This window comes from Aythya ferina, assembly GCF_964211825.1.
Source record: "Aythya ferina genome assembly, chromosome: 3".
Classification (NCBI taxonomy): Eukaryota; Metazoa; Chordata; class Aves; order Anseriformes; family Anatidae; genus Aythya; species Aythya ferina.
Genome location: NC_140298.1, coordinates 57,082,790 through 57,097,979, shown reverse-complemented (window position 1 = coordinate 57,097,979; position 15,190 = coordinate 57,082,790). Strand labels below are relative to the sequence as shown.

Genomic DNA, 15,190 nt, shown 5'->3' with positions numbered 1-15,190 from the left:
ATCATATTGCCAGATTCACTGGTAGACTTCATGTTAAAAATAACTTCTTCTTAGGGACAACCATAAGATTAATTTCATATGAGCTGCCAAATAAGTGGCAGTGATCTTTGGGTACTGACTATTGGCTACACTGTACCTAACACCTGACTTGGATCCGAAATACCCACTGCTTGCTCATGCAGCTAATCAAATCTTCCCTCTTGGTGTTATTATTTTATATGTCCTTTTCATGGGATCACAGAATCAGAGAACCATAGAATCACAGACTGGTTGAGATTGGAAGGGACCTCTAAAGATCATCTACTCCAGCCCCCCTGACAAGCAGGATCACCTAGAGCACATTGCGCAGGGTGGCATCCAGGTGCCTTTTGAATATCAACAGAGAAGGAGACTCCACATCCTCTCTAGGCAACCTACGCCAATGCTCTGTCACCCGGACAGCAGAGAAATGCCCTTTCATATTCAGTCAGAACTTCCTGGACTTCAGTTTGTGACCGTTGCCTCTCGTTCTCTCACTAGGCACAACTGAAAAGAGACTGGCTCCATCTTCTTGACACCCTCCCTTCAGATATTTATACACATTGATGAAGTCTCCCCTCAGTCTTCTCTTTTCCAGGCTAAACAGTCCCCTAATCACCTTAGTAGCCCTCGTCTGAACTCCGTCCAGTATTTCCATGTGTCTCTTGTACTGGGAAGCCCAGTTTCTTTTCAGTTTCTAAGCTTTTTCCTTAATTTAACATTCATTTATTTATTATTTTTTATTATTTTAATAGCTAAGGACTATCCATGTGAAATATAGTAGTGTTTATGTTATAGGTAACATTTCCAAATTCTTCAAACAAAATCATTAGAACTAAGAAATAGGTCACAACCTTGGCAACCATCTGATGTGAGACAATGTAATCTGCTAGCACAGTGGTTGTCATGGAAACTGACAATATTGGATTTTTCCTTCAATGCAACCTGTATTTTATGCATAAATTATTAGCATATTAAATCTAAGACACTGACACTTCAAAGCAGACCACCCATGTGTTTTATATCTGTACATGAGTAACTTAAATTCATTCCTATTGGCATTCAGGAGATGGTTCAGCAGATGATCACCCTGACACAGGAAAGATTGTTTTAGATTGGACACCACAGACCTGTGTTTTTAAGCTGAAGAGACTTCAGGCTTTCAGTTTATGAGACACCTAAGTGTGCTGTATCAGAGTGTCTAACTGTTTTCCTTTTAGGGTCTGTACTGTCAATTGTCTCAACTAAAAATTTGTTGGATGCAAAAACAGCTTTGTGAAATGTGTTGAAAATTTATATATTGCTTGTTTTTCTTTCATCCCAGTTGGGATGAGAATAAGGAGATAAGTAATGAATCCTTTTGCTCCTACCTAACTCCTTATTCCTTCCCCAACACCCCCCCCCCCCCCCTCCCAAATAAACCGTGAGTTTCTCTTTTAGAATGTTCTCTCTTAAAATCAGGGACTAGTGCTTGAATATCTCCCCATCTTCCTGAATTCCCAGATTACCAACCACAGTCTCTTTTTCTTGTTGTTTTCCTTCATCCATTCAGTATTTATCTGTAGTGCATATCAATGGCAAAGAAATGGCATTTCTGAACTGCAAAAGGTTCATTTAATTTTTGTGTTTTCCACAGCCTCCAGCGGTATATGTAGTAACTGCAGCAATGTGGGGAGTATCCAGAGGGAAGAAATGAGACCATTAATCCATTGCCAAAGAACTTCTTTCATACAATGTACAATCTGAGCTGACACCGATGTCTTTTTCTTCCTGGGGGGAAATATATATATATATATATATATATATATATATATATATATATAATTGTCTTTTTCTAAAGCATTAAAAATGTTTGAAAGATGAGAACATAGAATTGAAAAATGTACCGAATTTCATCTGCAGACCTTTGAAAAGAGATAAGGTGACAGCCCATCACTTTTTCCTTCCTGCAAACCCTTGTTGTGGCAAAGAATATCTCATGACCTGGACTTTTTTCTTTTTGCATGGTACTCACAATCTTTGGCTTCCCAATAAGAACTGTCCTTCCCATTTTTAATGGGAATCTGATTTGATCTATAAAAGAAACTTATTTTAATGTTCATGTCAGGAGATAAAGTGTCACAGATTCCTCTGTGGCATGTAGAACCTCTACTGAATGTGCTAGATTTATCTCAACTGGAAATCAGGCCAGGTATGACTTCTGTGATTGTTTTTTTATTTATTTATTATTATTTTTGCCCCCCAGATAATAAGCTTAAAAGCTCTAAATATGGGAATACTAAAGGCTATTCACTTGTTTTATTCAATGAGAAGACAAGAAGGATGTTCTCAATTTTTCTTTTATTTTTTTCTTGTCTCTGAAGTATTTTGGTCTGTGTAGGTAATACATGGCCACACTGCCTTTATTGCTAAAACTTATAGTGCATCCCTACAACTCAATAACATGCAGAAACGGTTATTCTGGGGACTGTGTTAATGAAGCAGAAAAGATTTTCCTATAATATTTTGATATGTCACTCCAGCCTTCTCAGGTGTTGATTTTTCTAATGTAGCTAACATAGGAGAAAAGTTTTTCACAGCAGAATCAGTATAATGATCAAATTCTACTTGCAATCCAGAAAGATTATGTTTTGTTCTTCATAGTGAGGTTTACAAATGGCCTGGCCAGGAAGAACAAGATTATGAAGGCAAACTTCAAACTTCAGTTCTGTATTTCTTTTAGTAAGAGAAACACTATTTGGAATAGAATGTCTTCAAGTAAATAGTAGACTCTCAACTAGAGAAACCTAAGTTATTTGGCTTAGACTTTTTCTGTTTTTTACTCTGTCTGTTGAAACATTTCAGCATATTTGTACAGCTTTCTGTGAACATCCATCTCACTCATAAAAGTTACCTACCATTTTTATATTTGAACTCCAGAACATGCAATACCTAACATTGCTCAGATTTCTCTTGTACATGAAGAATGCAGAATTCCTTCTGGCAAACCAAATCCTAAGTGTTCCTTCTGAACTTTTAACCCAAAGACAAGAGCTATAAACATGAAATATACCTTTTTCATATGGTGTTGATGCTAGTTAATGTATTCAGTGCACTAAAAATACCAGTGTTTAACCCACACGAACCACTCAATAAAATAATTTAATTTGATAATTCCATCTGTTGACTAGAGTTATTACTGATTATCAGTATGAAACATGTTTAAAGTACACTCGTAGTTGAGCATAAATAACCCACAAAGAGAACCAGCAAAACCTGAGGTGCTCAAAAGTACTTGCCCACTTCCCTCAGTGAAGCTGTTACTTTTGAGAGGCTCCTTAAAGAGTGAGTTTGAAGGAATGTATCTTTTGGGATGGCTCTGTGTGGTGTTGGTAACACACAGAGACCTGGAGTGGGCTATTAGTCACTTAGGTCATCTCTGCAGTGCCTTGTCAATTAGAGACCAGGTAGATTGGGAGTTCTTACTAAGAGAATGACCTATAACCTAGCTGCTCTTTGGGATACAATGTCCTAGATTACTAGCACAAGTCTTAGCCCACTGTGCACTTGGAAGTAACTGCCACTCTGAACCAGTCCTGTGATGCCACCACTCCACACTCCTATCCAGCCCACACTAAAGAGCCAGGCAAACTTCAATGGGTGTCTGCAGCTGTCAGTCACATGTTTTGATCTGTCCCCTGGGCTCTGGATAACATTCATTTCATGGCCCTGGTTTTCTTAGAAACCAGTGTGTAATTTTAAAGCTCTGACCTTTTATCTGAGTCATTGTAGAAAGCCCCTCATGAGGCAGAATTTTTCAGATGATAAATAAGATTTAGAGGGGGTTATTATTTCCAGAACTCTATCTTGGCAAAGCAACCACGGTCCCATTAACCAGGCTACTGTATTTTAGTACTTTTTGTCTCTTATTCTAGATTATTGTGTAACTGTACAAGTGTAACTCCCTTTACATCTAATCTCCATAGCAAGTAATCCATCCTAAACAAACACATGGAGGTACAGGCCATAGTCGTAAGCAAAAAACACAGTTTTGTTTTGGTTTAGTTTTCCCACACTTCTCCGTAGTAGCTTTAGAAGTCTTTTTTATTGTTGCTTTGTTTTATCAACATTGATCAGAGACCCTGGTGGCAAGTCAGAACAAAGAGGATTGATCTTGGGTTCAAACGTGGAGAGAATTAGAAATGGGAAAGCACAGTATATTAAGAGGGATTTTGTCTAAATCCAGCTCTCAATTTTTATTCGTGTTACTTAACTGGGTTTTGTTTCTTAGTGTATATATATTTTTAAAAGAAAAAAATCAGGTTCATTTTGTTTTTGATAATTTCAGAACATACTGTACTCCAAACAGAAGAATGTTTCCATCTATACTACTACATACAAGTACTTACAGATTTCTGTATTTTTAATATATATGCCTAGCCCTGATTTGAAATAGCAAATAGGACAATGAATGGGACAGACATTTGACCATCATACCCTGGATCTCCTACACCTGAACACCAGGGAGGGCAAAAGCTATTAAAAAAAGTCTGGACTAACAACAATAGAAAGATTCTTGGAGCACAGAAAAAGAATTTTGTGTATTTTCTTACACAAAAATTTTCTGATTGCTTTTATAATAAGTTTTGGTTTTGGTAAGATTGGTTTGGTTTTGATCTGAGTGTTTGTATAACATTTATATGAGATATGCATGTCCTCTTGCTGTGTATTCGACAATGAAGAAATCCAGGCACACAGAAAATAATGGCCCAACTTTAGTTGCTCAAAGTGGAGGATGTAGGATACTACTTATGAGTTTGGTTTATTCTCAACCTTCTTTTGTTTCTGAGAGACAAAAACAGACATTGGCATATAGGAAATTCAACTAGTCATACCAACAATTGAGATGCCAGTTCCCAGATTTAATCAGTGCCTTTGAGTGAGGATAGAGGGATGAGTTCTTGTATGGTTTTCTGTTCCTGAAATTGACATCCTTGGTGAACTCATTCACCAAAACTTCAGACCCTGACACTAAAATATTGTCTTAGTCTTAGTTCCTTTTTACGAGATTGCATTCTTTTTCCACCAGATGGTAGGCAATAAAAGCAAGCTTATCTCCTGCTATATACTTAAAAGAAAGCTAACAAAATTAAATAAAGTGCAACTCTGAAACAATTCTCCATATGCCTGAATCCTGTTTATGCATGCAACTAAAAGACAACCCTAGAAGAGAGCCAGTAGGTGTTTGCAGGTATTTGATTTAAAGTATGAGTAAGGCCTACACAGGCACATGGTACATATGCTATTATATATTGAAAAGATACTATTGTGTCTCCTGTTCTGTTGTTCTATAGTTGTAAACAAAACTAATTATTATCAAGATATGCATTTTCTGTCAATTCCTTTAAGGAAAACCATTTATTCCACTTATCCTGCTGCAACCAGATAAATGAAATTGTCTCCCCAATGTGTAAATTTCTTCTCCTGCCTTGTTAGTGCTGTCTTGTACATGAAGTACTCATTTAGTTGCAAAAACCAATTATCATCCCTGTCTGGATACATTAAGAATTTTCCTACAAGTCTTTTTCTCTCTATCACATTTTAAGCAACACTGTACATGAATTATTCATATTGCCCATCTTGCAGGCAGGTTTTTTTTATTATTATTATTATTAAATTTGATCATAATAATAGTTATTACCACAGTCATGGCAGTTTTATGAGTATTCTTCAATGCCATTACCTGGAAAGATTTCAATCAAGACATATAAAAGATGCAAATCAATTTCCATAATAAAATTAAACTGTACCATCTACTCTTTCATCCTTGCAATAGAGTTGATTGACAACTTCTCCCTGATAGGTGTAGCTGATAACTTGCATGTATGGTAATGGAGAATGGCAGATTCTCTTGCTCTAATATTCTAAGAAATTCAGTATTTTTCTTGCCTTGTCAGTACTTAATGTTCATGTCTTCATGCAAACACAGTGTTTAAGATGCAAATATTCAGTTTACAAATTTTCCTCAGAACAAGACAATTATTTCTCTGTGGCTATATCAAATTGCTAACCAAAGGCAGTGCAGAATAAATGAAATTCTGTAATGAATGTTCTTATTTGTTATGCTCTTAGTAGTGATGTTTTCCATAAAGAAATCTTCTCCCAAAGAGGATATTTCCCATGTGATTCCCAACTTCATCCTACTTTTATTTTAGATCTTTCTCTCTTTCTTCTTTTAGCACTACACATTTTAATGACCACCTGATCATTCTTCTTTGCTTTCTTTCTGTACAAACACTTGTTATCTTGTTCCTACTTTCTTGTTTCTGTTACTTGCTTCCATTATGTTTCCAATGCTTTGTTTCAAACTGCTTCCGTTATGTTTCTTATTTATCATTTCCTGGTGCTTTAGATCCATGGTTCTTTCTAAATAATATATATATATATATGTATATGTTTATTGGAAATTGAGAGACATTTCTTCTCAGGAAGAGTAGTCAGGCATTGGAACATGTTGTTAGGGAAACGGTGGAGTCTTCATCCCTGGGGTTGTTTAAGGAAAGGTTGGACCTGGTGTTTAGGGACATAGTTTAGTGGGTGATATTGGAAGTAGGGTGAGGGTTGGACCAAATGATCTTGGTGGTCTTTTCCAACCCTAATGATTCTATGATTCTAGGATAACTATGATAACGCCCACTGGAGCTGGCATTAATCTCCTTACAATTTTGCCCTTAGTCTGGAGGAGGATTAAAAGGTCAATTTCAATGAAAGTTTCAAACTGTTTCACTTCAAATACACTTAATTCAACTGAAAGGCAGAGCAATGCATTCGTCTTAAAGGAGTTACTCTGGAATGATATTGGAGTAATTAAAATTAGAATATAAACCTCATTGATATAAACAACATTAGTAAGTATAAAAAGGTCTTTTCTCTTCAAGATTCAAGTAAGGCCAAAAAATGCTAAATGTCTATCAACCCTAATACCTTGGGAAATAAATGTTCACCGTTTACAGTCAAGAAGAAATTTATTTTCCTGATAAGGATTGGACAATTCTACATATTATGTAAAGGTTAATGTTCCCTTTGAAGTTTTAGTGAGACATCTGTTCAAAGTAGGCTCCTGGAGTAGAGACAGTCTTGCTTCATTCCAGTATAAAATTCTGACACTCCTAAGAACTTGCTCTTTCATGTTCAAAAACACTTAAAAAGATAGATTACCTCACACTTCAAGAAACTAAACCATGCAAGACTGAACTGATGTCTGTTATGTAATTCAATTTATTACAGCAAGGTTTCAGAATTAATGAATGAATTGCAATTTTTTCCATAAGCAATTTTTTATTCCTGCTAAGATCATGTTTGGACTATTACTGTTATTTTTAAAGATGCATGACAAAATATATATATATATAATAATAATGAAATAAACTATACATTTATATATATATATTCTATCTTCATATGTATCTAGAGGTAGTCTAAATTTCAATTTAAATTATTCATCAGCCTTCAATGTTGTCTGTTTATTATGGCATCTATGAAAATTACTTTCATTGAGAATTAATTGCTATCTTCACCTGCAACATTTCCTGAAAAGTTTGTAGATGTTTTTCCAGCTAGTGTTGGAAAAAACTAACAATAGTATTGGAACAAGAAAATAAAACCCAACACCTAAGTGTTAACCATTGGCAATGGAACCTTAATTTTTATATTCATATCTCCTTCCCCAAGACCATTTTACTAGCTAGGGACACAGTTTATTCCACAGTGCTTTCAGAATTATTATAATTCTTAATATAATGTTTGGGATCGATACCAGCACAACAGACCATCTGTAAAATATGCAGTTTGTGTACAATGCAACGTTGAGAACAAATGCTGTCATCATTTTGGGATAACAGGTACTTTTTGTGCCACAGATTACTAGAAACTCTGAGAGGTATAGGAAGGCATTTTGATCCATTTGGACCTTGTTTCTCATCACCTTCAAAAATAAATAAATAAATAAATAAAAATGTCCCTGGCAAATGAGTTCTGACTGATTTTGTGTCAGTTTAAGATATCTACTGGAAACAGCCATCTCTGTAGTACAATTGACAGAAGAAAAAACGTGTTCTAACATTTCAGTCTAAAGGTTAGTGCATCAGTTTAGAGCAAGTGGAGAATGGAGAAAAGTATTAGTATGTATGCGGTATTCGTAGGGGTACAGGGGTATATTGCACTCCTTTAAGTCTGACAGAAGAATGGTAACCACTGGAAGACTGTTAATACTACAAATTTAGACCACTAGTGTCTTAAAGTATTATAGTGCTTTACTTAGCTATTAGCGCAAAAACTTAGAGCTTAGACTTTGGACAGTCCTACACACTCTGACCAGAGAAAAATGGAGAGACCTATACACTTTGACCAGAGAAAAAACTTCCCATACTTACCTGTGTAAGTATGCAGGATCCATCGAGCTGTCACTGTGATTTTTATCTGACTTTGCTACATCTGCATTATCAAGCCTAACAGGTTTGAGGTCTGTCATATTGCTTGGCCATGACAGCAAGCAGTGCAGCACGACATTCTTTTCACCCTGCCAAAAATGAACCTTCCTCTCTGTGCAGAAATGCAGTAACAAAACCACAGAGCCCATAGAAATGCCACAAAGTGACCATTCAAATTCTGTCTTTTCCTGTCTCCCCTGTCAAGCAGAACTACAGCCAATTTACACCTATTGATTAAGGTGATGTTCTTGTTTTTCTCTGTTATTGTGAGATGCGGTAATGAGATTGGTGTCCCTCACCACCATGTTACACAATTATACAAGTGTTCAGCCTTCTGCACTTGGAGAGACAAGGGAAAGATTAGTCATGAAGAAAAAATACTTCAGTCTTTGACAGTTTTTCTGTTTGTTTTCCTCCTCACAGATTTACAGGAACAGTAAGGTTAGGGAATTATTGAGATCAAAGAATCATAGAATCACAGAATGGTTGAGATTGGAAGGGACCTCTGAAGATCATCTACTCCAGCCCCCCTGACAAACAGGACCACCTAGAGCACATTGTGCTGGATGGCATCCAGGTGCCTTTTGAATATATCCGGAGAAGGAGACTCCACATCCTCTCTAGGCAACCTGTGCCAGTGCTCTGTTACTCTCACAGCAAAGTGCCCTCTCTTACCCAGATAAAACTTCCTGGGCTTCAGTTTGTACCCTTTTGTCGTGGTTTAACCCGACCGGCAGCTAAACACCACGCAGCCGTTCGCTCACCCTCCCCCCTCCCTCTCTGGGACGGGGGAGAGAAATGGAAAGTGAAGCCCGTGAGTTGAGATAAAGACAGTTTAATAAGACAGGAAAAAAAAAAAAAAAAATAACAAAATAATAATAACAATAATAATAATGATGATACAATGGTGATAATACGAAAGTAATAATAGTATGTACAAACAAGTGATGCACAATGCAATTGCTCACCACCCGCTGACCGATGCCCAGCCTAACCCCGAGCAGTCCGGCCCCCTCCCCCCGGCTAGCCACCCCTATATATTGTTTAGCATGACGTCAGATGGTATGGAATACCCCTTTGGCTAGTTTGGGTCACCTGTCCTGGGTCTGTCCCCTCCCAGCTCTTACTGCACCCCCCAGCCTGCCCGTTGGCAGGACAGAGCAAAGGCTGAGATGTCCTTGGCTTAGTATAAGCACTGCTCTGCAACAATTAAAGCATCGGGGTGTTATCAGCACTCTTCTCATTCTAAGCCAAAACACAGCATTCCACCAGCTACTAGGAAGAAAATTAATTCTGTGCTAACTGAAACCAGGACATCTATCCACCCCTTATTCCATACCATTTATGTCATGCTCAGGTTACACTCTTTTCCATACATTCTAATTAGTCACCTATAGTAATCATGGTAGTGATAACATACAGTATAATATACTATTTAACATGGTGCAATTCAGTTCATGGGCTATTCTCACCCAGTATTAAATCTCCTTGAGGTACACACCGGACCTCTCCGTTCTTTTGCATCACCCACCAAGTATATCCAGGTCCCTGAGCGAAAACAATTCCACGAATAGGTTTGCCTTTTCCTGAGGCAGGAGTAGCCCAGACTGTTTTACCCAGCATATTTTTTACATGCACTACAGGAACTTTATCCCCATCTACAGTACGTAACAGGTTTGATTGGGCAGGTCCAGCTCGGTTGGTAGATCCCCTAGTATTGACTAACCAGGTGGCCTTTGCCAAATGCGTATCCCAGTTTTTGAACGTCCCAGCGCCCATTGCTTTCAAGGTAGTCTTTAACAGGCCATTGTATCGTTCAACTTTCCCGGAGGCTGGTGCATGATAGGGGATGTGATACACCCATTCAATACCATGTTCTTTGGCCCAAGTGTCTATAAGGTTGTTTCGGAAGTGAGTCCCATTGTCTGATTCTATTCTTTCTGGGGTGCCATGTCGCCATAGGACTTGCTTTTCAAGGCCCAGGATGGTGTTCCGGGCGGTAGCATGAGGCACAGGATATGTTTCCAGCCATCCGGTGGTTGCTTCCACCATTGTAAGTACGTGGCGCTTGCCATTGCGAGTTTGAGGGAGTGTGATGTAATCAATCTGCCAGGCCTCTCCATATTTATATTTCAGCCATCGTCCTCCATACCAAAGAGGCTTTGACCGTTTGGCTTGCTTGATTGCAGCACATGTTTCACAGTCATGAATAACCTGTGCTATAGCGTCCATGGTCAAGTCCACCCCTCGATCACGAGCCCATCTGTATGTTGCATCTCTACCTTGATGGCCTGAGGTGTCATGGGCCCATCGGGCTATAAATAATTCACCTTTATGCTGCCAATCCAGGTCCACCTGAGCTACTTCAATCTTAGCAGCCTGATCCACCTGCTGGTTGTTTTGATGTTCTTCAGTAGCCCGATTCTTGGGCACATGAGCATCTACGTGGCGTACTTTCACAGCCAGGTTCTCTACCCGAGCAGCAATATCTTGCCACAATGCAGCAGCCCAGATAGGTTTGCCCCTACGCTGCCAGTTGTTTTGCTTCCATTGCTGTAACCATCCCCACAGGGCATTTGCTACCATCCATGAATCGGTGTAGAGATAGAGAACTGGCCATTTTTCTCGTTCAGCAATGTCTAAAGCCAGCTGAATGGCTTTCACTTCTGCAAACTGACTCGATTCACCTTCTCCCTCAGCAGCTTCTGCAACTCGTCGCGTAGGACTCCATACAGCAGCCTTCCATCTCCGATGCTTCCCCACAATACGACAGGACCCATCAGTGAACAGGGCATATTTCTTTTCATTCTCTGGCAACTGGTTGTACAGTGGGGCTTCTTCAGCACGACCCACCTCCTCCTCTGATGATATCCCAAAGTATTTGCCTTCTGGCCAGTCCATGATCACTTCCAATATTCCTGGGCGACTGGGGTTTCCTATTCGAGCCCGCTGAGTAATCAGTGCAACCCACTTGCTCCATGTAGCATCAGTTGCATGATGCGTAGAGGGGACCCTTCCCTTGAACATCCAGCCTAGTACCGGTAATCGGGGTGCTAGGAGGAGCTGCGCTTCAGTACCGACCACCTCCGAAGCAGATCGAACTCCTTCATATGCTGCCAATATCTCCTTTTCAGTTGGAGTATAGCGGGCCTCAGATCCTCTGTATCCCCGACTCCAAAACCCCAGAGGCCGACCTCGAGTTTCCCCAGGTTCTTTCTGCCAGAGGCTCCAGGTGGGGCCGTTCTCCCCGGCTGCAGTGTAGAGCACATTCTTTACATCTGGTCCTGTTCGAACTGGCCCAAGGGCTACTGCATGGACTATTTCCTGCTTGATTTGTTCAAAGGCTTGTCGTTGTTCAGGGCCCCATTCAAACTCATTCTTCTTACGAGTTACTTGGTAGAGTGGGTTTACAATCAGACTGTAATTTGGGATGTGCATTCTCCAAAACCCCACAACACCTAGGAAAGTCTGTGTTTCTTTTTTGTTAGTTGGTGGAGACATAGCTGTTATTTTGTTGATCACATCCATTGGGATTTGACGACGTCCATCTTGCCATTTTATTCCTAAAAACTGGATCTCCCGTGCAGGTCCTTTGACTTTATTTTGTTTTATGGCAAAACCGGCTTTCAGAAGGATTTGGACTATTTTCTTCCCTTTCTCGAAAACTTCCTCTGCTGTGTCACCCCACACAATAATGTCATCGATGTACTGCAGGTGTTCAGGAGCTTCCCCCTGCTCTAGTGCAGACTGGATCAGCCCATGGCAAATGGTAGGGCTGTGTTTCCACCCCTGGGGCAGCCTATTCCAAGTATATTGGACTCCCCTCCAAGTGAAGGCAAATTGTGGCCTGCACTCTGCTGCTAGAGGGATGGAGAAAAATGCATTAGCGATATCAATTGTGGCGTACCACTTGGCTGCCTTCGATTCAAGTTCATACTGAAGTTCCAGCATGTCCGGCACTGCAGCACTCAGTGGTGGCGTGACTTCGTTCAGGCCGCGATAGTCCACTGTTAGTCTCCACTCGCCATTAGACTTTCGCACTGGCCATATGGGACTATTGAAAGGTGAATGAGTCTTGCTGATCACTCCTTGGCTCTCCAATTGACGAATTAGCTTATGGATGGGAATCAGGGAGTCTCGGTTGGTGCGATATTGCCGCCGGTGCACAGTTGTGGTAGCAATTGGCACTTGCTGTTCTTCGACCCTCAGCAACCCCACAACAGAGGGGTCCTCTGAGAGACCAGGCAAGGTAGATAATTGTTTAATGCCCTCTGTCTCTAAGGCAGCAATACCAAAAGCCCACCGGAACCCTTTTGGGTCCTTGCAGTATCCTCTTCTAAGATAGTCTATGCCAAGGATACATGGAGCATCCGGACCAGTCACAATGCGGTGCTTTTCCCACTCATTCCCAGTCAGACTCACTTCAGCCTCCAATACAGTCAACTGCTGAGATCCCCCTGTCACTCCACAAATATAGATGGCCTCTGGTCCTTTATAGCTCGATGGCATTATAGTACATTGTGCACCGGTGTCTACTAAAGCCTTATACTTCTGTGCGCGTGATGTGCCAGGCCATCGAATCCACACAGTCCAATAAACTCGATTGTCCCTTTCCTCCCCCTGGCTGGAGGCAGGGCCCCCCTAATCCTGGTCAGAATCTTCCTCGTTTCTGTGTTTGAAGGACTGTCTGCTGGAACTGGGACTGGAGCAGCTGCAGGAGCTGGAGCTGGAGCAGCTTCAGGAGCTGGGACTGGAGCAGTTGCAGGAGCTGGAGCTGGAGCGGCTGCAGAATCCACCGTAGGGGTCACAGTGGCCGTTGGATCTGTCACAGGGTTTGGAGTGGCCGCAGGGTCTGTCACTAAGTTGACAGCAGTATCAATGGCAGCTCGATAGGCATGAGCCAGGCCCCAGCACGTTACAATGATTTGTGTTACTTTGGAACTGCCAGAATCATTACACCTTTTTTTCAAGCATTCTGCCAGTTTTTGAGGATTTTGCCATTGTTCAGGGGTGAATTTCCAACACACTGGGGGTGCCAACTGCTCTAGATGCCTGCCCATATCCACCCATACTCCCTGCCACCCACAACTATACTGCCTCCGGGCAGATCTCCGGATGAGCTTCATAAGTAGTTGTTTAACTTTAAGCAGAATCTGAAGTGCATTCATGAGGCAGAACAACAAGACTATGGTATTCTGAGTATTCCAGAAATATTCAATATCTTGGAGAGCTATTGTGACAAGCTCAGGGGATAAGAGGGTGGTGAAGGAGGAAGGCAGAGTGACCCAGGAGGATACAGGGGTGGTGAAGGAGAAAGGGAGAGTAAGCAAGTAAGGAAAAATATCCTCCCCTTTCCCCTCCACAGATTGACTCTCTAATGGAGAAAAACAATAGGTATAATTGCTAATAGTTCCCAAGATGCTGTTTCCAAAGTACAGAGTCCACGATGTTACTGAGTATAAATACCAAGTTAGAGTCATGACCAGATATCTTATCGTCTCATAAGCCATTGCTATAACACTTAGTACCATAATGGTCTGAAACCAGGGCCCGGAGAGGAGAAACAACACTACAGAGAGCAAATACGGAAAATAATGTACTATAATACTCAATTTGGAAAACAGGCGCAGCAGAGTTGTGATTAAAGCAATCAGCATCATGACAAGTGACTATTAAGCAGGTCTAATCCTTACACCAATTTTAGTTTAACACACTCTGATCAGATTAGCCTCTGGCAGATCTGCCGTTATCTCAACCTTTCGGGCCTCTGGCAGATCTGCCGTTATCTCAACCTTTCGGGCCCCACGTTGGGCGCCAAAAAGACTGTCGTGGTTTAACCCGACCGGCAGCTAAACACCACGCAGCCGTTCGCTCACCCTCCCCCCTCCCTCTCTGGGACGGGGGAGAGAAATGGAAAGTGAAGCCCGTGAGTTGAGATAAAGACAGTTTAATAAGACAGGAAAAAAAAAAAAAAAATAACAAAATAATAATAACAATAATAATAATGATGATACAATGGTGATAATACGAAAGTAATAATAGTATGTACAAACAAGTGATGCACAATGCAATTGCTCACCACCCGCTGACCGATGCCCAGCCTAACCCCGAGCAGTCCGGCCCCCTCCCCCCGGCTAGCCACCCCTATATATTGTTTAGCATGACGTCAGATGGTATGGAATACCCCTTTGGCTAGTTTGGGTCACCTGTCCTGGGTCTGTCCCCTCCCAGCTCTTACTGCACCCCCCAGCCTGCCCGTTGGCAGGACAGAGCAAAGGCTGAGATGTCCTTGGCTTAGTATAAGCACTGCTCTGCAACAATTAAAGCATCGGGGTGTTATCAGCACTCTTCTCATTCTAAGCCAAAACACAGCATTCCACCAGCTACTAGGAAGAAAATTAATTCTGTGCTAACTGAAACCAGGACACCTTTGCTTCTTGTCCTCTCACTGGGCACAACTGAAAAGAGACTGGTTCCATCCTCTTGATACCCTCCCCTCAGAGTTTTATATACATTGATGAGGTCTCTCCTCAGTCTTCTCTTTTCCAGGCTAAACAGGCCCAGCTTTCTCAGCCTGTCCTCATATGACTGGTGCTCCAGTACCCTTCTTAGTCCCCTATCTTAGTAGCCCTCCTCTGGACTCGCTCCAGTATCTCTATGTCCCTCTTTTACAATGGGGAGCTCAGAACTGGACACAATACTCC

General features: G+C 41.0%; 1 protein-coding gene across 1 annotated transcript in view; it reads right to left on the bottom strand.

Annotated features, from left to right (window-relative positions):
• Positions 1–13,164, bottom strand: part of LOC311435174 (uncharacterized protein) — a 295,217-nt gene extending 282,053 nt beyond the window's left edge. The window contains exon 1 of the mRNA XM_084515877.1: positions 9,763–13,164. Coding sequence (XP_084372003.1) covers positions 9,942–12,995 — 3,054 coding nt within the window. The 5' untranslated portion in view covers positions 12,996–13,164 and the 3' untranslated portion in view covers positions 9,763–9,941. The remainder of the gene's footprint in view (positions 1–9,762) is intronic.
• Positions 13,165–15,190: the final 2,026 nt, after the last annotated feature.